A 26,619-nucleotide genomic window follows, 5' to 3' on the forward strand; every position below is an offset into this window, starting at 1 on the left:
AGTGAAAAACCTCCCAGAGAAAAACAGACAGCAATTAAACACAGCCCTGAGTTGCACTATGAGAGAGGAGGGATGCAGAACATGGTCTCAGAGACACAGGAACATTTACTATACACCTGAGAACCACCAGCCTTTTTGTACGGTCTGTGCTGGGTATCAGCTGTCAGGAAACAAGGCTCCAGCTAAAACTGGAAGCTGAAGCCAGTCATGCAGCTCCCCAGCACAAAGAGAGAGCTGGAGCCTTGTTTTGTTTCTCAGCTGCAGAGATATGAATTTTAACTGACAGAGGTTGGCTGCTTTGGTCTCAACAGCTGGAGTGGGCCAGGAAATCCCTAGAAGTCTCAGTGTCCCTGAACTGTGGAGCTGCATTGAGTATCCATGAAGTACTGCACCTTTCTACAACTCTAAAAGAGAAAACATCCTTGCCTGCTGCTGCATAAGCACATGGTTAATGATCCTCTTACAGAGTATATAAGCTAAAGCCTGTAAAATACAACTGCTAAGGTGGATATGGTGCTACTTTTGCCACTGACTGATGGCAGAGGGATGGAACTAGATGATCTTTAAGATCCCTTCCAACCCAAACCAATCTGTGATTCTATGATGGCAGCAGCACAGCAATGGTGCATGCAGATTTTTATCCACTCGGTGAGAACAAGCTAGAAATGTGCACACAAAATTTAATGCTGCCTTATAAATACAGCTGAGTATGCCACAATGAGAAATCAAAAGTATGTAATAATACAAACTGCAGCACTTGCAGTTCTTCCTGCACCATACTGAGGCTAGAAGGTTTTCTTCATAGGGAATGCTTCAATATAAACCTGCACATGAAGTTACATTGGTGTCATTTCCACCTCTTGCCAGTACCTGGCTTTCTGCTGGTGTTTGGGCTGGTGCCTCAGATTTCTCTTGTGCCTGGTGAGAGGCAGGAAAATGATACCCTCTTTAGTAGCATTCATAACAGCCTCTGCAAGTTGTGTTCCAGAGTTGATTAGAGAATGTTAATTTGATTCATCCCAAAACTCAGCAAGGTATGAAGCATCAGTGTGACACAACCAAAGCAGCAACACGACACCTGTATTTCCCCATGTCTAAGCTTTAGGTCAGCCAAAACCCTTCAATTGCTTCACCTCTGCTCTTGAAAACAGCAAATGCTACCAATGCCTGTGCACCTCCATGCAGCAACAAGGTAAGCAATGCCCACTGCCCACTCTGTGATAAAACAAAGCTGAAGAACATGAAATAGTTCACTGAAACAAGCCTGAAATGAAGTGAACCTGAACAAGAATAAACCTCCAGGTCCTTCTCTGCAACAAAAACTGGTAAACGGAGATACCACATGAACAGGCTTTAGAGGACACCTCAGGGTGCCTGGAAGGGTTGACAATGTGGGCTTTAGATCAGCAGATGTGGTCTGAGTTTGAAGAAACAGAAATCTCATACATACCTTGGTCAGCTCTTGGGCATTAGCCAGATTGTCCACAGCAATAGCTAAGAAGACATTCAGGAGCGTATCTTTTGGGGAGCAGCTAAGGAAAAAAACTTCACACAGCAAATAGAGCAAACGGTTCCCCTGCTGCTGCCACTACCCTTCTTTCCCCACTTAAAATCATCAGTATATTACACATCGAGCCCTTGCACCACTGCTTTGTCTTCATCTCTAACCCACCTGCTTCTCCTGGGAGCCAGCTTTGCAGGACAGCGGATGCTGGACATCCATTTGTCTCCTTCCCAGCACATATCCCTGGTAAGGATACACACAGGGGCTTTACAATGCTAGAGGTGTCACTGGTGTGAGACCACATGGTGGTCCTGGAGACACAAGGAGACACATTCCAGAAAATCCACACCTATGGTTCTGACCATAGACACACACACAGGATTTCACCTTCAGTTTTACTCTTGTTTCAAAGGACAAACAGTAGAGCTCCTGGAAATCAGTTATTTTAAAGCCAACATTTGTATAATATATATATACAGCTATATAAAGGCGTAGGGTACCATGATAAAGTTAAGTTCAGATCACTGCTGCATTTCATACCGGTGGGAAGAAACCATAATGATTTACCACACTGAAGTTGATATGACAATTAAAATCCTCAGTGCTGCAGCATCCCACAGAGCACAGCTACAGAAGAGCCTGTTAGAAGGACACCCAGCCTGAGTTAATGAGTTCTGCTGGGAAACAGGCCATTAGCCCAGGCCAAATTGCATGTAGCCTAACTAAAGAACCACAGTGCCCATGCTAGCTTGGGTCTCTCTGCAGAATACTGCATTATATCACTAAGACTTAACATTTGCCTATATTATTTATTTATATTTTACTTTGATTTTTCCACCTAATGATTTCAGCTGCTACTTGCGTCTTCATATATTTTGTTATTATTCCAGTAATGTGTCTGCAAAACAGCACCAAAACAACTGTAAATCAGATACCTTTGCATGTGAAAGGAGAGCAAGCAAAGCAAAACCAAGTCGAAACTACTTTCCAAGAAGAAAATACAGGCTTTGAGCAACCTGGTGTAGTGGAAGGTGTCCCTGCCGAAGACAAAGGGTTGGAACTGAATAAGCTTTAAGGTCCCTTCCAACCCAAACCGGTCTGGGATTCTATGATCTTGCTCTTGCACATTACGTGGTGACAGGAGAGTCACTCCATAACTGTGTAACATTATGATTGCTCCTCTAAATATGAATGTACATGAGAATGATTTCATGAGTATTTCCCCTCTGGAGATTCCAAAGGCTTCAAGAGCGATGTGCCACTGCAGTGTTTGTATTACGCTGTCCTCACCAGAGCCAAATCCCAGTCAGGGACCAGATGCAGGTTCCTGTAAACTGAGTGAAACAACTGCAGCAGTTTTACGCAACTAACCCAGTTATTTCCTACTGGTTTAATGCACCCCATTTTGGACCTGAATTGGAAGCAATGCCCAAAGCAACGCTGGAGGGAAGGCAGGACAGAGGGATGAGGTTCGATGAGATAGCAAGCCAGCTGCAGAGCCATTGCCCCACATTGGCATGGCATCAGGAGACTTCCCAGGGCAGCCAGGGACCGAAGTTGGTCCAAACAACTAGCTCAAAGCTTCCTTGTCTCCCTCTCAAGAGCCTTTACCAAACATAATTCAGTCGAGACTTCAGAACCAGACACTCAAGTCTCCAATTCCCATTGCGATGAGTGTCTACAGAGCCTGAATGCCTATCAAAACAGAAGCCTCTGCTTGTGACAGTGAGAAGCAGGAACTGTGTTTGATCTCTTAGGAGGCATCTGCATCCTGACTGCCAAACCGTGCAGGGAATGTGACATAGAGTTTCTCCAGGCAAATGCCAGGTCATCCATCAGGTTCTCTCCATGTCATATAAAATGGGAAGGAGGTTTCTATCATGCAAAGACAGTTCCTCTGGGACAGAGGTTTAAAATGTGATGCCCATCAATTGCTCCTTCCTCCATTCCAGCAGGACAGCAGGGTGCAAGGACCTCAATTCCAGTGAAACCAGCAGACAAAGAACAAGAAAAAGGGAAAGATGATGCTGAAATTATCACTTTCCTTCTGCACTGAAATCAGAGCTCAATCAAATTTCATTTGCAGAGACACCCATTTCCCCATTTCCTTTTAACCAGGCGTTGCAAAGAGGAACCTGTCACTTGTGAGACGGGGGTGCAGGCAGGAGGCTGAGGCACTGCTGCCCATGGCGGCACTGTTTGGATTTCCTCCTCTGGGATGCTTCCTTGGAAACACTCCCAAGTCTCCTGCTCTGGGAATAAATGTCTCAGTAATAAAACTGTTTTCCTACCCTGCCTCCTACACACACATGCTGAAAATGTCTTGTGTAACATAATTGACCACTGGAAATAGAATTCACTAATTTTTTTAACAGATCAGGCTGGATTGATCCATCTCCCAGCAGACCTGGGTGTTTCTGCCCCCAGTAAAGGTCCCTTGGTCCTTCCTGCAGAGCTTGAGGATTTCCAAACATCCTCCAAACTCCAGCCTCTGGTTCAGGCTGGATAACCTGAATAGACGCATGGACCTCGCTACCCAGCTGAGCCCAGTACAGCTCTCCTGCATGGCAGCTAAGGGCAAGGACAGCATGAGAAAGGCATTTGCTGCTTTTCATTTCAGGATCCTCTGCAGGTTTTTGTAGTTTGGGTTTTTTCCTCAACAGATGCATCCATTTATCAATTAAGTGGATAACAGTGAATACAGACACAGTGTCACTTCCTAGAAAATCAGCCAAATCCTGCTGTTACTCTCATCATACTAGTTCCATTAAACCACTTCAGACAGAGAGGTCTGGCTCCACACAGACTCTGACACTGGAAACATAATGTGAGAGTCTTTTGACTTAGGAAAACAAAGTTTCTGCATCTTTTCCTTGCAATAGTCCCTTGAAAATGTAAATGGGTTCCAAGAAACAACTGAGAAGCAGGGGAAGCTGGCACCCACACATCTTTATTCTGCATGAAGAACAATCACAACACCCCGAGCAGCTCTGGGAAACGAAAGGAGTCCCTCATGTTTAAAAGAGTAGGTTTTGCAAACAAACCCATCATCACCAGTGCCAGTTCTGCAGGAAGATTTGATCCAACTTGCCTAAACCCTTAAAAATGGACTCACCAATGCTCAAAAACTGAACGTAAAACTCTGTGCAGAGAAACTGAAGTGCGTCTTGCTGATCAGCATCCAGAAGGGCTTAGACTGACTTCAACGGTAGTGGTATACAAGAAAATAAAGCCAGAAAGTCAACTGAAGGAATTCAGCCGCAGTGGATGTCTGTGTCTGTGTGGGGAGGGCTGGTGGCAAAGTCACAGTTGAAAAATGAAAGTTATATTAAAAAAAGACATTCTTAAAGCTTCTTAAGCAAGTTCTGTAAGGCAGAGCGGGAAGATCTTTGTGAAGCCCCAAGTTCGAGCAGAATAGACAGTTCACATTCATCTAATCTGTAATTAAGCAGCTCAGAATGACCACTCTAGGGTGTCCGCTGAGCTGTGGGACTCTCCTTGGGAAGATGATCCAAGGCTCAGACCTGTACCTCACCATGTAGACCTTCCTGTCCTTAACGTGGCTGTGGCACTGCGGCATCAGTGACATTAATGAGTATTTCCCTTCCTGCAAAAATGCAGAACTGCTCTTTTCTGGCAAAATAAGCTTGATTTTCAGATGTTCTTGGTTATGTTTTGACAGTTAATGACAACTTAAGTCCCTGGTAAGTCACACGGTTCGGCTTTCCCTCAGAGATAAATGACTGCCTGCTGCTTGCTCTCAGCATCAAAACTGTCACTAGTGAAAAGCAGGGGTAGCACTGACCTTACTGAAACACTGAAATATCAGCATGAGCATAAACAGACCATGAGAAGATTTAACCCCTCATTCTCCACCACGCACCCCAGCCTCAGTTCTCCCCTCCTGCCCAGGGTGCCTAAAGTCAAACAGGCCTGCATGTGATGCAGAAAGGCTTGTACAAACCCTCTGTGAAAGCAACTGATGTCAAGTTCTGGGCCCTTCACTACAAGAGAGACATTTTGGTGCTGGAGCAGGGCCAGAGAAGGGCACCGGAGCTGGTGCAGGGCCTGGAGCACAAGTGTGATGAGGAAGGGCTGAGGGACCTGGGGGGTTTAGTCTGAAGAAGAGAAGGCTCAGGGGGGACCTTATCGCTCTCTGCAACTGCCTGACAGGAGGATGGAGCCAGGAGGGGGCTGGTCTCTGCTCCCAAGGAACAAGGGATGGAACAAGAGGAAACGTCCTCAGGCTGCACCAGGGCAGGTTTAGATGGAGCTGAGGAACAATTCCTTGCCCAGAGGGTGCTCAGGCATTGGAACAGGCTGCCCAGGGCAGTGCTGGAGTCACTGTCCCTGCAAGTGTTCACAGCCCGTGTAGCCGAGGCCTCAGTGCCAGGGGTTAGTGGTGGCCTTGGCAGTGCTGGGAATGGTTGGAATTGATGATCTTAATGGTGTTTTCCAACATGGTTGATTCTATGGTTATATTCTGTGCTCTCAGACTAAGTTTCTACAGAGACAATCTGGGCCAGGTCTCCAATTCTCCAACAAGGATGTAGATCTCCGTAGAAATTAATAGATCTGCATCAGGTTTATAACTCTGATCACTAGAAGCTGGTGAAAGTCTTCTTCCAGGACATTATACAAGGGTTTCTGAGTGTTGTTTACTGTCAGCCAGCTTTCCCCTCTTTCTGTGTTCGTGCTCGCATAAAGTCACCTGCAGCAAACTTATCCCTGTCAGCAGGACTCAGAGAATTAAAGCATCGTACCTGATGCATCCTCCTTGCTCAGTACACAGGAGCTGAGGTAAAGATATGCCACCAGCATGTGACTGTAGGCAAGGGGAATGAGAGGGACACTGCAGAAGATCCCAGGGAAGCAGCCAGGAAAGTCACCCCCTGGATTATTTCAGCAGCAGCAGGACAGCAGAATCATAGAATCCCAGCCTGGTTTGTGTTGAAGGGACCTTAAAGCTCCTCCAGCACCAGACCCCTGCCACAGGCAGGGACCCCTTCCACTAGAGCAGGTTGCTCCAAGCCCCTGTGTCCAACCTGGCCTTGAACACTGCCAGGGAGGGGGCAGCCACAGCTTCTCTGGGCACCCTGTGCCAGCGCCTCAGCACCCTCCCAGGGAAGAGCTTCTGCCTCAGAGCTCATCTCAGTCTCCCCTCTGGCAGGTTAAAGCCATTCCCCTTGTCCTGTCCCTCCAGGCCCTTGTCCAAAGCTTCTCTCCAGGTTTCTTGTAGCCATTTTAGGTATTAAAAAAGGAAGGGAAAGCAAGACAGCTGCTCTCTGCCAGGAAGGTATTTAGGGAGGATGTGGGTAAGGTTTTGACTGACCACTCTGCCAGGGCAAGCAGAGGCAGATACCAAATTCATGGCAGTGGCAATAGGTGAAGCAGGTCCTTAATCCATCCTCCTGAGCATCCCCTGTCCTTTCCCTTTTAATGAAAACTAAAATACAAGCATGACCCCTCTCTGAATTAAAGGTGCAAGAAGAGAACTTCTATCCCGTTCCTCAAAAATGCTGGATCTTTGCTGCTCTGAGGTAATAGTGTCTCTCTCAGCTCTGCTGTCAAGCCTGATTATAGCTTAATCTCATTTTCAAATGCCAAGCCCTGAGGATTTAGAGATCTCCCTCCCTCCCAGCTCTCCATTGACCCAGTTTTCCAAAGGCCTGTGTTTCTGAAGGGGGCACAAGGTGGATGTCTGAGCAGAGCTGTGGAGCCAGCCCTGGCATCATGACTGCTCTGGCTCTGACAGCACACGTTAATGGGATAAATCCCGCAGAGACACACTTGTGTGACAGGCGCAGCTCGCGCTCTGTCTGCTCTGCTGTTCCCTGCCTCCGTTCTCATGCTAATAGAGAGACTTCAGGCAAGGAAAGGGCTGGAGCTCTGCCACGCAGTCCATGGGCACTGATATCTCATCTCATCTTGTCCGCCCGCTGAAGGGGTCTATAACAACTCTGCATCTTCAGCACGAGTATTGCCCTCCATGTATACTTCCCTTTCTCCTAGGTACCCAGCCAATGCTGACACCCAAACAGGGCTCCTAGGAAGAGATAAACGCTCAGATTGCCACTAACAAGAAGGTTCACACTGCTGGGAATCCCTCCGCAGAGCTCCCGAGCAGAACGGCATTGCTCAGCGTTGTTATCCCTATTTCACAGAACAAACAAACCAGCCAGGCTGCCTCATACACATAACAGGTTTTAAAGTTCCATTTTTAAGGATGCTCTGATTCCACACAGCTTGTCGCTGCAGCCAGCAAACATCTCACACCAACAATTTTATGCTATTTAATGTGAGTAATGCTACGCAACGTCGACCCACCAGCAGCCTCCATCATGAGACGGGAACTGAGCTGTCACAATTGCTGAGCTCTCCTGGCTTTCCTTATCACACCCAGCCTCAGATGAAAGAATCTCTGCTCATTTTGGCATAAAATACAACCTCCCTTTTCAAATTCCATCTCTGACTGCTAAATTCTTGCCTCCTTACACCTCTCTGGAGACATAACACATGTCAGAGTGCTGCTGGTCCCAGAAGACACCCTGGGACATTTTTGCCCTTGAGATTTTCATGACTAAGCAGAACAAAACATCTTCAGACACTTCATGTGTCATTTCTTTGAACACAACCAAATACAGAGCCCAAAACCCAAGATCTGGACTTAAGTTTTTAGCATTAGGTGGAGACAAGAGAATTTCAAGTGTTTGGAAGAACATAGCTGGTTAAGCTGCCATATGTAGACAAAGGCTCCAGGAGATTGGAACCTGATCTACACACCAAACCAACTTCAGTTCTTCCTTCCCCTGACCTAGTGCAAACCTTCTGAGAAGATATTCAAGCTACAGAGGTCCTGCTCTGACTTGACTTCAATCAGTTTTCCCACAACATAAATTAACTCGTAATAGGACAATCTTAAGGTAAACCACAAAAATTGAAATGAATGAAGACTATGCTCACATTGCCATCAGAAAAGCGACACCAACTTGGACAACTTACCTGTGCCTTTTACCCTGTAGAGACCAAATTTACACCAATCATTTGGTGATGGTGTGGGAACCCAAACAAAACTAGTTATTTCTAGAACCCCATAAAAGGTGTGTGGCCCACTGTGCCTCTAGCACAAGGCAATGTGTAAGGATACAGTTACCAAACAACGTCAGGACGATGAAGTAGATGGAAGAGAACATCCCCGAGCGGACACCACCCTGTGACTCTATCCCATGGTACATCACAGCATTCCAGTCTTCCCCTGTCAGGATCTGCACAGCAAAAGTTGAGAGAAAAGAAAAGGTGAGTCAAAAGAAAGACAAAGTCAGGAAGGTTTGGGGGAACTGAACTTGGCAGCTTGATGCAATCCAGGACTAGTCTCAAGGTGGAAAATGGATGAGCGTGTTAGTGTGGCAGGCGGCACTGTTGGATATCAAACCCCATCCCTGGATGGCCTCACCCCAGGCTGGATGCAGCTTTCTCCTCTGGCACAAGCCAAGGAGGAGGGAGGACCACTGGTGAGGGACCCCCATTGCCCCATTCCTACCTGCTTTTGCTTACATGCCTGCTGCCCTCCTCCAACCACAGGCTCTCATGCACCACAAAACTTCAACTCCAGCAAGATTTCCCTGCTCTCCATTTTGGCCTCCAAAACCTCTGACCTCTAAGTGCTGAGAGGGACCTCTGCCAGTATCAGCTCCTTTCATTGACTTCATACAGCAAGGGTTTGCTCAGCTCTTGCAACTCTCTTACACTATTCCTCTGTTCCTCAGGGCTGCAGACAGCCCTGGTATGCACATGAACATACTCTTAAGTGCCAAGCACTGGACAGCACCACCACTGCCAGAAGGCTGCACCACAATGGATTCTTCTCCAGGTTTCCTGCTTGCTCAGGCCACAGGGACTCTTCAGCCACTCAGATGGCCACAAACCACAAAATAACCCTTAAGCAGAAGCAATAACCAATATGTATGAGGGAGGATAAATGAAGGTAGCTTGAAGGGGACTTTGATCCTCCTTTGTCCTTGTACAGAGGTGAGCACAGCCTGGCTATGCAGACCTGTCCTGGCTGCAGGCTTTGCACACTGGCCTGAGGGTAATGAGCAAACACATGAACAATAGCAAAACTAATCAGAACCCCTAACCTAAGACTCAAATCAGCCGTGTCATGCTAGGTGCTAATCTTGCACCATCTGAGTCCCCTGCCACTCCTGTTCCTCACCAATGACTGTAACAGAGCAACATTTTGGACACATCAACACTTCATCTACCTGCCATGGCAGAGTCAAGGGTAGTTACTTTTAGTATAAGACGCCTACAGGGATATGAAGCTCAAATTCCTAAATGGGAAGTTGTCTTTGTATTTAGTAGAAGAAAATAAGAACCAAAAAAAGCCCAAAGCATGATGCATGTTGTAGTAACCAACCCCCGCGTGCATACAGCACACTCAAAACAACTACACATTCCAGACTAGTCATCAGCTGCTGATGGAGAGAAAAATTCTTGCTGCAGGGTTGGTGCTGATGACAGCAATAGGCTATGAGTAAATCTATTCAAGGACATAGAGTGCATACACAAACTTGTATCCTAAATGCAAAATCTGGCCTCAGATAATTCAGAAACCACAGTTCAGAGCCCAAGCCTAACCCATACCATTAGAGTTACTCTGGATTTACACCAGAGAATATGAACCACAGCACTGGGCTTTCAACTCTGGCACTCAATTATGCAAAACACTGCTCACAAACTTGCATTCACATCATTTCCATGAATCCTCAACTGTTCTTGCTTTCTGGGAATAACCATAAAGTGATTTCTGTTCATACATTCAGGGAAAGGGAAAGCAGGGGCAATGCTTTCATGCCCTGCAGAAGACCAGGAGTTGCAGGTATCACAAATTACAACTGCACATAAGCAAGTCCAGCTGGTTAAACTATTTATCTCTCTGCAAAAGTCTGCCTCAGCAGAGGTCAGGATGCTCTGATGCCCTGGCAAGAGGACAGACACTTTGACCTGGTGTCCTTCCCACTGCTAGTGCTGTCACCCATCAGCTGGAGGAATTACTTCAGCCATTAGACAGCAACCCTTAAGGAAGGTTGCAGAACACACGCAGTAGGTAGAAGCCTTTCTGCTCTATAAAGTCTCTTTTTATGGATGCTATAAGAACTTCTTTCAATAGTAGAGAAAGGACAGCATTGCAAAAAGAGGGGTGTAAGCAATGAGGACTTTGGAGTGAGGTGAAGTCCAAACATTTTTGTTTTCTGGGGGCTCAAAACTGCTCTTGGCTGCCCCAAATGAACATTCTGTGGGGTGCTTCTCGTCATTTAACACTTAGGCTTGGCTGAGGAGGCACCAGGTGATGGAATAAACACAACTGTCAAGAGCTGCTGTGAAACCTTTTAATGGACTAATGAGCACATTAACAGTGGGAGACACTCAGCCGCACCACTCCAAAGGGCTGTCCTTAAAGTGAGATGCTTTCCTGAGGAAGGACCTGAATAAATGCAAAATCACGTCAGGTCAGTGTCAGACCTCTCAGGCAGGTCAGCAAGGGCAGCCGGAGCACTCAGACATCCAGCCAAAGCCAGCTCTTCTTCCCACACCTCAGCAGGGCACCCATCAGCAGAGCTGAGGTTTGGTCCCATCCTGCCACTGAGACTTCTCATCCCCAGTGGTCACCGGTGCTTTGCCTCTTAACGGCCAGTAGCATGTAATTACTTACATAGCAGCTCTCAGGGAGCAGAGCATGTATAGTTAACACACCCCTTTCTGCTTTTTAGAGTCTCTGCACTTATGGATGTTGTACACACTTCCAACTCGATTGCTGGAATAGGGAGATGCAACTAGTTATTTTTCAGGTGTATATACATCATCATAGAATGGTCTGCATTGGAAGGGACCTTAAAGCTCCTCCCGTTCCAACATCCTGCCACGGGCAGGGACACCTTCCACTAGAGCAGGTTGCTCCAAGCCCCTGTGTCCAACCTGGCCTTGAACACTGCCAGCGATGGGGCAGCCACAGCTTCTCTGGGCACCCTGTGCCAGCGCCTCAGCACCCTCCCAGGGAAGAGCTTCTGCCTCAGAGCTCATCTCAATCTCCCCTCTGGCAGGTTCAAGCCATTCCCCCTTGTCCTGTCCCTCCAGGCCCTTGTCCAAAGCTTCTCTCCAGGTTTCCTGTAGCCCCTTTATGCACTGGGAGCTGCTCTAAGGTCTCCCCTTAAGGAGCCTTCTCTTCTCCAGGCTGACACAGCCCAGTTCTCTCAGCCTAGAGACAAATTATAGTTTGTGTTTGTATTTTGTCTATACACAACTTGGCATTCAGCTCACAAAGACTTTCTTTGGAGCCAGGAGCTGCAGAAAAACACATGATGCTCTTCAAAGGGCATTTAGGGAGAGCTGTGCTCAGCTGCACCCAACACTGAGCTCAGCCATCTCCAGGTGACAAAAATACCTCCTGGGAGATGCATGACAGAGGATCGTGACCCAGCCACATCTGCTGAGATCAACGGGGCTAAGGCAGGCTGCAGAACACTTTAAACCTGCTTCTTAAACAAAGACTCTTCGAAGGGGTTAGGAACAGACAGGCTGGCTTTATTATGTTTGTTCAACGCATCAAGTGCATTCACTGAATGATGCTACTCTGCTCATTAGAACAGCAACCAAAGAAGCCTGCTGTGCTTCTTGCCCGAGTTTATGAAGACAAGGTTAGAAGAGAATCCAAAGCCCATATTGAAGAAACATTGACACATTATTTGCAATTCAGTGGAGAAGGGGGTATGGACTGGGAGCAGAGGTTATCAAAAAGCCTCGGTGAGGCTGCTCTGAGCTAATTCAGTGCTGATGGGTTTTGCCTGTTTTAATTCATAGCTCTAAGGTTCTATACAAATATCATCAAACCAACAGTGTTTTCCCTCACCCCACAGCCACTGCGTTAGAGGGGTGTTTGCCTCAGGAATAGAAAGGAAATATTTCAGCTAAGTATTCTCAACAGACAGCTCTAGTCCCAAAGCAAACTAAAACATGAACATTTCCAGAGGCTCATATCTGGAGCCTGACTCAGGTTCAGTTCCGGCTCTGCAACAATACCTTTACGTTTCTGTAAGCCCCTTCTTTGATGAGTACCAAAAATACTATGCAAATATTAATCTACCATGATTTTCAATATCCTGAGAGGTAAGTACTACCAAACCTGCTTCACATCTGGAGAGGAGCAATACCCATATGAAGCTGCTTATGCAGAGGCCATAGGACACATTTTCTTTTAGAGTCTTTTTCTGGTTTAATAAAAGTATTTTCATCAATTCCTGCCTCCCTCTTTTCCCTCCCCTCTTTTTGGGACATGACACTGAAATACATAAGCCAAGCCTTGCTGAGACCTATGAAAGTTTGGATCCAAGGTCAAGTCCACATCAAGAATAGGACAATACTATAAGCACCAGGCAGTCTTCCACAGAGCTGAGTGTTACCTGCACGTGGAGCAGGATGCAGCACCTCTAGATCTCTGCTGAAACACCTGAAATAACTGTTTTAATACAGGCATGCAGAGAACAGCTGCAAAATTAGGCTCTTAAATCTGAGCAGTGTTGCTGCCAGAGCTGCAGACTTCCTCCTGCCATCACATGAACTTGCACAAAGCTGATGCCACTTTCTGAGCTCCCCCATTGACTAATTCTTATCCAGCATTATCTTATCTTGAGCTATTACGGTGTAAAATGCTGCACTATTTCCCCACTGCCTGGAGCTAGCTCAGGCCTCTCTCCTCATTGTATTATGGCAACCGCAAGAGAAACAGGTCAACCACTGTCCAGGATTGCAGACAGGACATTGATGCAGCAGGGCACATGCAAGTGCTGCCATCCCAGCATGCAGCCTCAGGTAGGGGCCTCAGAAGCAGAGAACCTGGGTACACACAGACTTTAAGCCAGGCTCAGAAATGTCTATTTTATCAAAAAATCTTTCATTCTATTTTTTTTTTTAATTCACTATAAGCAGGAAGAGATGTCCAGGAATTAATTTTCTCCCAGGACAAGGTATGGCTTTACCTGGAATACTGTGAGGATGGCGGCAGGGAAGGTATCAAAATTCGTGGTTGGGGTTTCATCTTGGAAATTGAATCTAGAAAGAAGAAATAAACCCAAGAGCAGTAAGGGACAAGCAGGTCTTGTAATACCCTGTAAACTGAGGGAGCAACATTTGTTCCACCTGGCAATAACACCTCAGGCAATCGCAGAGGGGAACACGGCATCTCTGAGATGATGCTTAACAAAACTATTATTGCTGAAGAAAATTCGGATGCTTTGACATTCATTTTCATCCACAATTAAAAGGAGCAAGAGAAATCTCAAAGGATTTTGCAGAACAAATCACTCCAAGAGGTTTTTTCTTCAAGTGTGAAAGTCAAACCTGAAATTACTCTTTTAGCAGATTATTTCATTTTAATGTTTTAAAGATAAACCAGTAAACGTTTGGAAAAACAAACAGACAGCAAACATGTTTTCTCATTTCAAAACCCATACTGCAGCTCAAATGGTAATATTTTGGTATTTCTTGTTGCAAAATTCATCACAAACATTTCTAATGAGAAAAATCAGCTTCAACAGAACTATGTCTTCCAGCAGAAAAATATTCCAAGTGAATAAGTATAGTGTCACCCTGGCTATCAGGGAAAGAATCTGCCTTTCCCCTAACAGTAGAAAAAAGTGCTGCCTCCCCAGTCCTGTTCCAGAGCTCTGGGTGTACATGGGAACCACAGAACGACACAGAAGCTGTGAATTAGGGTAACTAGAAAGAATTCAGCTCCAGGTAAAGGAGCAGAAGAGGATCTGCTTTCCTATAAACCAGCGACCACTTCTTAGCATCCCAGGAAGTCTGACATCTGCACTCAGGATGTGAATCCTTCATCTCTGCAGCCCCTCTCTCTGCCTTATGCATTCCAGGTGCTTGCTTTTGGATTACCCCTGAAAGGACAACTATGAATTATGCACTTACTGTCCTCCAAAGAGCTGCATCCCCAGCAAAGCAAACACCACAATGAAGAGGAAAAGCAGGAAGAGCAAACTGATGATGGACTTCATGGAGTTCAGCAAGGAGACCACCAGGTTCCTCAGGGAATTCCAGTACCTGTGTTGGAGATCAGAGCAGTCAAGAGAGAACGTGAGTGGGAGAAGAGCCTCTGGTGAGAAACTAATACAATCTATTATTATAAAAAAGGAAAAGAATGGCCAGGAATATCAGCATCTTTAAACACCTCTCCCTGATTGGAAAATACAGTTCACTGAAGGGCAAAACATCTTGTAGGATCTCAAGGGCAGAGATGGTCACCTCAGTGCATGTGTACCCATGCAGAATAGTTGTATGCAGTGACAGTGTTTGGTTTAATTCCTCAGTAACCCCTTTCTTGATCCAGATTTCAACTGTTCTGTATCTTCTCCTCCAGCATGGCAGCCAGCAGGGGTGTCAAACCAGGAATGTATCAATGGGGACAGTGAAAGACTCCCTTTGTAAGACACGAACCAACTCATTTCCAGTGTGATTTGTGGTGTGTCCGTCCAGCTTGTCGGATGCCAGTATCCACAAGTGGACTTAAACTCCCAGAAATGTTCAGACATTTCTCTAGATGCTCAACACACACTTTCACGCACAATGAATCCATTCCATTCATGCATGATGCCTTCAGAGTGAGGCAATTCAATGACGTGGTTTAAGCATCCAGGACCAAGCAACAGCTTTGGACAATTAAAACAAATCTGGGACATTAACTCCAACTTGGCAAGAGGGAATGGCTCAGTCTGAATCCTGACTGACACATCCAAGTCACCTCTGGACAGATACTGAAGTTAGTTTGCTTTTATCCCTCCTGTCCCCTGAGATGGCTCCTGGCACACTCGCAGGCAGGAACATCGAGTGACAACGTGCGGGAGGGTGCTCTTTCCTGGCCTTATTGCCTTGCTGGGAACAGACAGGGAGCATTTATATTAGGAAAACTAATGAATCATAAAATGCAGAAAGAGCTATCAAGCAGAGGAGCTCTTTGACAATCTCCTTTTGGACAGACAGGCAGAACAACAGGGCTAGAGCAGGCAGGAGGAATCGAGCAATTTAGAGCCATTTCACGTGTGCTCGGATAAAAGGTTTGAGTTTGAGACCACGGGGGGAGATTTTCCTCTCTTATTCTCCAGTGTACTTCTCTCTTCTCCACCACCCAGCACCAAGAGCTGCCATTCAGAGGCCACTCGCGGCAGCAGCTCTACGATCTTGGCCTGTGTCCTCTGTATGCAGTTTTAGGGACAGACACGCACTAAGCTCCCTTCTGTAGTGCAGCTGTGGGTATCCAGCAGAAGGAAGCCCATGGGTTTCTCCTATCTGATGGGGAGAGAAGCTCAGAGCTTGAGTCGGAAGCACAGAAACACCATCTTTTCTCTTCTCTTTATCTTTGTTTTCCTCCTCTTCCTTCCCACAGGCGTAGCTGGGAGAACTGAACCACCCCATGTTTCTCTGTGCTGAGGATGATACTGACACATGCATCCCAGGAGAAGCAGGATCTTGCATTCCCATTGACACATTCCAAGAAAAGTTGTGTCATAATACAGTGACAGAGAGTTTCAGGGGAAACTCTCAGGACCAAATCTAGTCAGGGTTAGCTCTTCAGCAAAAGGAGCGAGCTGAGCTTCTATCCTTGGAGAAGAAGGAAGTGTTTGCTGATGACATGGCTCTCCCTGCTTGACATGATGGCTTCAGGCAAAGCCTGCCACAAAAGCAGTTACTACAACCGGGCATGAAATACATGGGGAGGCTCTGTCTTGCCCTCAAATAGCTCAGCACCAAACCCTGCCTGACTACACAGAGCCAGGCTATAAATTAGCAGTTGCATTTCTACAAGTGCCAGTCCCCATTCAGTTCTGTGATGACAAAGAAGAAAACATGTGAAACTGTTTTCTCCTTCTCCTCCTTGATGGATTTTAGCCCTTCTTTGGCTGTGTCCCCTCAGAGTGCATCTTCCTGCCACCTTTCAGGCTGACTGTAATTTAACTTCTTAACTATTGCATTGTTCTGCTGTCTGCAGTCACTGATTTGGGAGATATGAAAAGGTCTAATACCATTGATTGTTCAAGGCAGGTGGAGTGCAACTGGCTTCTATTAAACGCAAAGGAAAATAAAAACAGGGCGGGGAGTTTCAGAGAAAAGTTTACACAAAAGAGATGGAAAAAAACCCTACTGAGAGTCAGGATGTAAAATAAAGACTGTAATGAGAGCACGTAGGCAGCTATCTCTGCCTGGTGCCACCACTTTGGTCACTCTCCGTGAACGATGCTAGGGCTGAGCTGTGCAGATCAGGTACTGGGGTATGTGGCCCAGCAACTCTGAGATACCTCCATGTGAGCTAGTGGGGGGGGACCTGGCTTCTGATAACACAATGAAAACATTTGTCATGTCAGGTTCAAAAACCACATGGTGAGGTCAAGGGAACTTCAGCATCACTGGGGTGAGACTTTCACTTGCTGTTCGGAGAAGGGGGAGAGCACTCAGCTGGTTCCATGACATATTTTGCTAAGTTAAATCTCAGGCTCAACCCTTTATTACATAGGCTAAACCCCTGAATAATCAAAACTTGCAAAAATGATCATTTTAACATGTAAAAATGTCCAAGATTATTTAAAAGTACAGTACACCGTCAGATACACTGAGTCTCAGTAGCTCTGGATAAAATTAACTGCTGACTTGTTACGGATTTCCTACAAATCCTGGAGTTTTCCATAACTGACAGTAGTGCACAGGTAAACCATTGTGACATTTGTGGGGCAGGCACCCACCTATTTTGCTGAACATTCATAGAACTTCATGTTTCCAACTCCTTTGTCCCCCAGTACAAATGACACAGTGCCACACAGAGATCTTGGATCTACATGATGATTAGCAAATAGAAATGAGCAAATCCTGCAGAGCTGACAAAATTCATGTGCCTGAATAGCTGTGAAAGTAGCTGGGTACTTTAAATTACTCTTGTTCTCAACTGTGGTAACTTGTGCTCCATCTATTTGAGATGGTTGGGTTTGCTTAGAAGGGAGATGCTGTTCCCCCTTTTGTTACTTCAAGCTAAGAACAAGTAAGGGAGTAATGGAGAGAGGGGAGATATGAACAGGTAATGGTGTAAATGGTGTAAAGAAGAAGAAAAAGATTGAAAACAACAGCATCAATTTTCACACAATAATTTTGAAATCCTGGAGAAATTGCTTTACTTGAATTTCTAAATTGCACAGTTTGCTACTGCCAGTGCATGTTAATGCAATACATGAGCATGGAGACAACTGAAAAGCTGTGGAAACCAAACTCTAGTGAAAATTCAGCTTCTCAGGCTCAAGACTGAAAACCTCAGACATACCCAGAGCAGACACAGCACAGGCAATAGCAACACGCTTCATATTTATGTGAACACAGTGGTTCAGGCACCAGGATTTGGTATCTAGCAATAATCAGGGGACCATGGTTTTCCAATTCCTAAATACATAAGGAACAGTCACTAGATCAGCAGCAGATAAGGACAGTGGGCAGCTTATGGAGCTTAGAAAGCTGATAGACTTTTATCACAAGAAATAAGGGATCAGCTCATGAGATTTTTGTTTCAAGGAAGCCTAAAAGCAAAGAAAAGATGGATGCTGTCATGCTCATCACTGCACTGTGGAACCTTCTACCCAAGGATAGACAAACCTCTACATGAGGCTGGGGAAAGGGCTATTAAAAGTCCTTGTGGATGCAAACACAGGCTCAGGAACTCCCTAAACTGCCAGAAAGCTGGATAGCCCAGCCAAGGAAAGGGCACCTGCAGTTTTCTTCTGTTCCAGCCCCCTATTAGGGCCAGTGCAGACATACAATGTTAGGACCAACAAGAATGTCATCCTGCTGATGATACAGGTTCCGTATTGTACTGGAAGTCTATTCTGAGCAGAAAGGGACCTGGACTTACTTTGTTACTTTGAATATCCTCAGCAGTCGAAGCGCTCTCAGGACACTGATGCCAAATGAGGTACCTGGTTTCACTGCTGCCCAAATGACTTCAAATATACTTCCCACGATCACCTGCAACAAAAGTCCATTTTACATAAAGAAAAACTTCTGCTTAGTTCTTCGTGGTGCACCTGGAGGGGCTGATGACAGAACAAGAATCAGAGTGTGGGCTGTGCTGGTTTCCTTCTGAAGGTTTCAGCAATCTCATGAGTTAGGCAACAGCACTAAAAAACCTTGTTCCAACTTCTTAAGGAACTTCTGTTTGAAAAGAGGGGTTTTGGACAAGGAGAAGGGGGAGTGGCTTTAATCTGCCAGAGGGGAGATTGAGATGAGCTCTGAGGCAGAAGTTCTTCCCTGTGAGGGTGCTGAGGCGCTGGCACAGGGTGCCCAGAGAAGCTGTGGCTGCCCCATCCCTGGCAGTGTTCAAGGCCAGGTTGGACACAGGGGCTTGGAGCAATGTGCTCTAATGGAAGGTGTCCCTGCCCGTGGCAGGGGTTGGAGCTGGAGGAGCTTTAAGGTCCCTTCCAATACAAACCAGTCTGGGATTCTATGAACTTTCTGCATTCCATTCTAAAACGTGGCAAGACCAAATGTCAACACTTGATTTTCCCACTCAATGCAGTCGAGTCTGTACAGCCTGCACATGCGGGGGGACCCTGCCCCATCCTCCCCTTCCCATCTGAAGCACCAGAAGTCTTCATACACAGTACTGCAGAACAGTGAAGTATTAGCTGTGGGCAAGATTACCTGAAACTTCTGGCAACTGAGAATCTTTAGGAGAGCAATTAAGGTAATAGCTATTAAGAGATCCTGCAAATCTCTAGCACGTACATCCCATCATCAGCCAGGCTCTCAGGTTATTGAAAAATCAGTCCCAAATCAAGGTGATTTTTTTAGCTTTTATTTTGTTTTCTTTATTTTAGTGTTGGCAGAGAATTAATCTCAAGTGATAAAGAAATCTCTGAAATACTTTATTACAAAAAGCACATGGGTTGAGCACACGTGCTTAATGGGTTAAGCACAATTGCAAAGGACAATTATATCCCCACAGGTTACTGCACAGTTAATAAGAGAAGACAGGCATTTGGCTGCCAATTGCAGTTATTACTTGCATTAACCCAGCATCTCAGAGCTCCCATTGACCACAGTCCCCAGCTGCACGAAGCACTATAAACATGTTATCACCAGACCCCTGCAAGCAGCCGGCTTGTGTTGTGAGAGGGAGCATTAATGGGAAGTCAGTGCTGGCAGAGCTGTGTCTGAGTACCTGAGCAGTGCTGAGAGACTCAGCAGCTTGCAAAAAAATCCCTTTCCTAAACAGAAACCTGGATGTCATTTTAAAACTACAGCATTGCTTGTAGCTGCTCTGCAGAGAAAATGCAGAGGAAAAGGAGAGACACAACAGTTGCTGATCCAGTTCCTCCCATCAGGAAAAGAAGGAACTAAAACTTATCTCCCCCAGTCTATCACTCTTGAGACTCCCTCATGAATCAGCAGAAACCTTTCCCGAGACACTCCGTATGTGTCTCCTTTGATAATTAATTTTGCTGTCATCTCAACACGGCCTCCTGGGAGCTTGTTTCACATGAGACCCCACTGGACTGTTACTCTCAAGACTGATGCTCCTCTGATTTGTCGTTTCACTTTGTGTATTTTAATGGTTTCATCTTGGTGGTTTGTCAAACTAAACTGACTAGTTTAGTTTAGATACCCACGATGTCCCAGCGGGGGTCAAGTAGCTGAATTAATTCTGGAGGCTGGAAGGTGGGTGAGAAGAAAGAAACACAGATAGAGGGTGGATCCCTATGGATTCTCCAAAGGAGGAAGGCTTAGAAACAGACCAACAGCTTTACCTCCTGGGAAACACTCAGCAAAGCTCATTTCCAGTGCCGCACTCACAATAGCATGATGCAAAGCAGAGGGACCAGTAGGTTCATTTCTTGCTTAGTGCAAGCTCTTAAGTCACCCATAGCAGGAGGTTGGAACTAGATAAGCTTTAAGGTTCCTTCCGTTCTAGGATTCTATAATGCCTGTAAGCCTTGGATTTAGGAATGGTCACTTACTGAAGGTAAGAACACTTCCTTTCCTCCACTGCCAGAGCAAACCTGAAGCAGGGAGTTTTGTTCCATGAGGGAGAAGAATCACTCTGAATATTTTGGCAGATAAAGACTTGAAACAACAGACTAAATCTTGGGGAGAAGGGCTGGGTTGGAAATAGATGATCTTAAGGTCCTTTCCAACCCTAACTATTCTATGATTCTATAACGAACTGTTTCCCTCTTGCCTGGGGCTGTATCATAAGCTTCATATCTGGTTTGTTAAAGAAACCTTCTAGACTGAGTCCACCTCTGGGATGCAGTGCTAAGCCCACTCTAAAGGTAAGAAATGCTGAGTTAACCTCTGTGAGGACACATTATAGCCTAATAGCTTTTAATGAATAAATTAAGATCTGCATGCAATCTTCCTTGTTAGACAGAGTCAAAACTGGCCCCATTATTGACACTTCAGTGCTATAGTTCTAGCCTGAAGAGGAGAGGCTGTATTTCTGCAGTAAAAGGACGTGAGTTATTACCTTTCTGTCACCTAATCATGTGTTTAGACTTCTACTTCTGGGCACTCATGTCTGAAAAGTGCTGCCTATGTATCTTGAGGTAAAGGCCATTAAATGGATGGCTGGGGAGATGAGCAATAAGGTGTGTGGTGCTTTTTGTCTTTCGATCACCTTATTTAAATGGGAGAGAGAATCTCTAAGTAATCAGAGCATTTACTGGTGCTGATGCTGCAAACACCCTGTAGCTTGCTGAGGAAATGCAATCGCCAGCTGTCACATTTCTTCAAAAAGGATGATGACTAGGGGAAGCTTAATGTGTTTCACTGCAGCTCATTTATACAATGACTACTTCCTACAGAAGGCACACACACAGCACCATTTCCCAAGGATTCCCACATCCACCCTTAAACGCCCAGCCCCACTGAATAAAGGAAAACCACACGCTGATCCACAGACTCACCCCAAAGTCAAAGCAGTTGAATGAAGAGTGGAAGTAATTCCGTGGCCCCAGTCCGTACATCTTCAAAGACATCTCAGTAAGGAACAGACCCAGAAAAACAAACTCTGCAAAATCTGCAAACAGGAGAAGAGATTAAATTAGCCCACAAGACCTTGGTAGGCAGATCTCTTCATGTGGGGAACAATGGCAATTTTTCACAACACAGACTGCCTCCTGCCGGGAGAAAATCCCTCTGGAATGGCAAACAGGACCCCGAGGACAGTTTCACATTATTATTTCAGTATGTACATGAGCTGTATTCAGCCTTCAGGAACTGTGAAGTCAGTGTTTCATGTGTACTCTGGAAAGGCGGTATGAGCATTAAGTAACACCCTCATCATCTTTGTAAAGGAATTTCAAAAGAAAGCTCTACATCTAAAGATCTCATTGCTAAAGGTCTCATTTAATTGCACAGATAATGTTTTGCAAATGTGTGTTTGGGACTTCTGTACCTACACAAGACAGGCACTTTTGGGAGCAGGGTGAAGTTTTTGTAACATCCTCTCATGATAAAAATACCTTCAGATCCAACGGAACTGCTGCCTCTGAGAGCTCATATTCAGAGGTGTTGTGTCTACTGTTAGCACATAACCACATTTATTTTTATTATGTCAGTATAACCATATAATTATGGAAGAGCAAGTTCTGTTTCCTTCTGCTTCACATAGCACAGACAAATAGGCTGTGAAGATTTTGATGGGGAAATTTATCACCTATGATGAAACAAAGGGCAGAAAGAACACAGCTGAAGACTGCAATTTCCACATCAAGTTTTTAGGACTTGAAGCTACATAAAACACTGCCTTTGGCATTTTAAATCATGCAAGTTTAGACCTGGAGGCCAATAAGCAACAGCAACAACGGAATATTAAAAAACAAACATGAAAAGGGCAAAACCCCCTCTACATTACCAAAACCAAGTAGCATAAGGTGAACCTCTCTCTCTAGAGAAACAATGAGGAAAAGAATCAAACTTCAAAGCATGGAGATTAATCACATTGCTTAGTGCAGTACAGAAGGCTCAGATGCTGGAGCTGCACAGATGCTACAGAAAAGTTATCTTATATAATTTCCTTTTTACTACTCCAGGAATAATAAAGACGGTACCAAACTTCTCTCAAAGGTGCACGCGGACACTCAAGGGGCAACACTTGGAAGAACACATGCAAGTGGCAAGAAGGAAGATTTCAGCTAGATAATCCTGAATCCCAAGTGCTTTGTACACCACCTGCAATTAGTGAGTGCGGGGGAAGAGATGACAGAATGCATGGCTTTTACTCCATGCACAGCCTCGCACATTCATACTGAATGTGGTTGGCCCAGGCCCATCTCACACTGCTGCTTGTGTTTTGGAATTGCTTGGGAAAAAATACAGCTTCAATTATCAAAAAATAAAAAGGGATTTTAAATTTCAAATGAAAGGCAGTCATGAAATAGCACAGGCATAAAGTGAAGTGAAATCCAGGAAGCATTAATCAGATGAGAAAGGTTTTATTAACACTTCAGTGAGGAGCCTACAAGGACACTTCTGCCAACATTTGCAATAGAGAAGGAAATACCAGGAGAGTATTAATTATACCATGCAACCTACTCCTCTTGAAAATAGGAGCAATATCATTAAAGGAAACTATCAAAGACAAAGTGTTCACATTTGAGGAATAAGATGTCAAAGTATGAGGTCTGCCAACTTCTCAGCCTTTTTCCTACCGAGAGGTAGGCTCCATCCACTGGATCTCAGTGTTCAGGGGAAGCACATGAAGGAGCAAGCACACCTCCGTCTCCCTTTGAGCTATAACCATGCTATAATTTTTCTCTCCTTTCTGATATCAGAAGCTCAATGAACAAACAATTATTTCCAACACAAAGAATCCCAGTGTAGGGAGTTATTCACGGTTACACTGGCAACCCATCTGACTACATGAGTGCAGAGGGTGTGAGAAACGGACCAGGAAACAGATGATAGGCATAAAATGAGACGGCTGACAAGTTCAGAAGTACAAAAATACATAGTTTTAAAAAACACATGTTCAGTGGTATTGAATTTCCTTGCACAGAATTAAAAAGATCACAATTGTGAACTAGTGAGAATGTTAAAATCCTTAATTATTAATAGCTGGCCCCATAAATCTGAAGCTTAAGCTAGCTTACAGGCCACATCCTGAACTTCCATTCTGCACCACATGTACTTTGGAAATGGTAAGAAACAGAAGGCAAAACTCCCCCAGTAAAGCAGATGCATGTTCTCTGAGTGTGGAAGAATTTCTGCTGCTGCTGTCACCTATTTCATTAGCCCAGAGGGAAAGCTTGCCCAGTGTTTGTGCTGACAAGAGTCTCTTCTTGCTGGGTAGTTATCACTTATGTCTTTGGTTTCATGCTCAGCAGAGCTCAGCAAGCCCAACGGTGTTTATTGGAATGACTTCTCTATCTCTAGAAAGATAGACAAAAGTCTCCCTATCACAATGTTTGATACCAAGCCAGTGCTTCAAAACTGGTGGCCTTGCTTAGTTAGCAGACAAAAGTTAAAATCATAGGGAGGGGTTGTAGATCAGACCTACAGAAAGCATTGCATATCCTCCTGCTGCTTCATATCGCACTTCGGCAGGGAGATTCTCATCCTCTTATCTGTTCACCACACTCACCTTTAAGAGCGACATTCCAGGTACACCCCATAAGCTTTCAGAGAATAACAAAAATACTAGGTGGCAGGGGGGTGTTACTGTTATTTTCACCAACAGATCTCAGTACGCTTTGCCAAGACATTTTTCATCATTGCAAAAGAAGAAGGAGGAGGAAAGAAACAAGAATTAATGTTCAGTCATCCATCTGGCAGAAGTATGAACAAAACCAAGGCATCAAGTGCATTGTTCCATCATTGGACTGACACATCCTGCAAATACACATGCAAAACCAGAAAATCATAGGAGTAAAAAAGCTAGCAAAAATCCTCTCCATGTAAAACAGAACCAAAAAATATTTGATGAAAAAAAAAAAACAGGAAACATTAGAAAACTCAGAATATCCACGAAACAACTTTCTTCTGCTACTCTTTAAAGAACCACCCAGCTTGACCCTTCACAGCTGATGACTTCCACCTAGATCAGAGTTCAAACCAGGCAGTGACAGCTATATTTCAGCAGGTACCAGGTACTACAAATCATAGCACTGTGAGGACAAGGGATGGAGGCAAGGAGGTGAGGAAAATATGAACACAATGAACTCCTTGGGCAGAGGGAATTGACTTGCAATGAATCAGCTTCTCCAGTGGCAGATCAGAAAGATGATTTCTTCTGACATGGCCTTGCCTATATAATTGCAAATGAAATTAGATTGTTTGGACCTCCTGGTATTCAGACCCCACATGTAATTTAATCTGCCTTAAGCAGAAGCATTTTGTAATGTGATTTAAGGGAAAAAAGTTTGATACAAATACTCTTATCTCATTTCCAATTTGTGCCATTGGCAAAGGCTGTACTAGCATCTTTTTGCCCCGCATGTTTGAATTAGACAGTTAGCAGCTCTTTTTTGTCAGTCACCCATCGATTAATTCAATTTCTGCCCTGTCCCCAAGTCCATTGTCATTAGGAGTAGATGCTCTGTTTTTCTTTCCTCATTCTCCTCACCCATTAAATCAACCACGAAGAGAACCTCAATGAAGTGCAACTTCCTCCTCTTAGACAAAGCAGACATGAAACATTCAGCAGCCATAAAGAAATATGCTCACTCCAGAAAGCCTTTTTACTCGCAGTTGCAAATGCTGCATATTTATATCCAGAGGGAGCTGGATATCTACTTCAAAGGCAAACGTAGCATCATCAAAAAGGCCTAATTGCACCAGACACATGGTGCAGTGTAGCATAGCACACAGGGAAGATGTTCTCAGGCCAAAAGGGCTAAAATACTGTTTTCAAATATTATATTTATCAGAAAGGAGACATTCTGGATCTTGATTTTAAACAGTTGTAAATTTAGGAGCAATTAGGCAGTTGTAAATTTAGGAGCAAGTTAAAGATCACTGTAATGTTAGCTTTAAAAATATGAAGAGTGCTGCTTCAGGAAGGGCAGCCACAGGGGAAGGGAAGACCCGTGAGAGGGCTCCTAAGTGAAGGGCTCCTTACTGATCCTAAAACGTTCTCACCATGCTTTCTAAAGCCCACTCTGTGGAGGCTAGAAAGCTCTGGTTTCCAACTGGAAAATACGTTAATCCTACACCTCCACTGTGTGCCCACATTATGGATTTTGTCAGTTTGTTGCCCTCAGTTGAAGATGCATCTTTGCTGCTATGAGATCTCAGTGATGCTTTTTGAGTCTAAACTACAAAGTTGTCTTCTGACAGAAGTCTCTGCTTTCTGAGGATACTGGCAACAGTAGAAAATAATGCAAACAGATGACAACCATGTGTGGCTGCATGAAATATATACTTTCATAGAAACTGCAACTTATTTAACTGAAAGTCCATACTTCAGTGAGCAGAACATGCCACGTGTCCACGTGCAGTATAGGAAAAGTCCTATTGCAATTTGGCACTGGAGTCTTTTCATACAGAGAAGGAAAATCTCTGATCTAATTCAGGGATAATTACAGGGCCATAAAGGATGTTCTTCTATTCATCACATCCCGAGAGTTCAAAGAATTCCTCATCAAATCTAAACTAAAGGAATCCCAAGCCTCTTCTAAAGCTCCTAAAGCTCCTTTTCCAAAGCAGTTTCAGTACTATGGAATATCAAGCAGAGAAAGCTAATCAGAACAATTAAAGAATAGAAAATTTCAAAGAAAAGACTAAGGGAAAAATAAATCAATGACGACCCATAGGCTTTTGCCAACTGTTAAGTAAAATTAATCTGTAATGTAATTAAACTTCTCCCCAGAGGGACAGGTATAATTGAATTAGAGGTGCCTGGGTAGAGTTTCAGGGTTTAGTGGATCCTCCTAGACTTTCCCACCCTCGTCTCCCACTGCTACAGTTTACAAGACTGTTCATCAGTTCATTTCTAAGCACCTTCCCTGAGACAACATCATTAGAATTGGCTACTTCTGTCTTGCTCTACATCAGACTAACCAAGTCCTGCTGCT

At 44.8% G+C, this 26,619-nt stretch overlaps 1 protein-coding gene across 1 annotated transcript in view; it reads right to left on the reverse strand.

The window, feature by feature from the left end:
* LOC104406789 (voltage-dependent N-type calcium channel subunit alpha-1B-like) overlaps window positions 1-26,619 on the reverse strand; it is a gene marked incomplete at its 5' end in the record, with an annotated part of 286,797 nt that overhangs the window by 95,927 nt on the left and 164,251 nt on the right. The window contains 6 exon segments of the mRNA XM_010015879.1: window positions 1,451-1,518; window positions 8,652-8,769; window positions 13,540-13,612; window positions 14,486-14,617; window positions 18,459-18,571; window positions 21,511-21,623. Coding sequence (XP_010014181.1) covers window positions 1,451-1,518; window positions 8,652-8,769; window positions 13,540-13,612; window positions 14,486-14,617; window positions 18,459-18,571; window positions 21,511-21,623 — 617 coding nt within the window.

Source organism: Nestor notabilis, unplaced genomic scaffold (assembly GCF_000696875.1).
Source record: "Nestor notabilis isolate BGI_N333 unplaced genomic scaffold, ASM69687v1 scaffold5096, whole genome shotgun sequence".
Taxonomy (NCBI): domain Eukaryota; kingdom Metazoa; phylum Chordata; class Aves; order Psittaciformes; family Psittacidae; genus Nestor; species Nestor notabilis.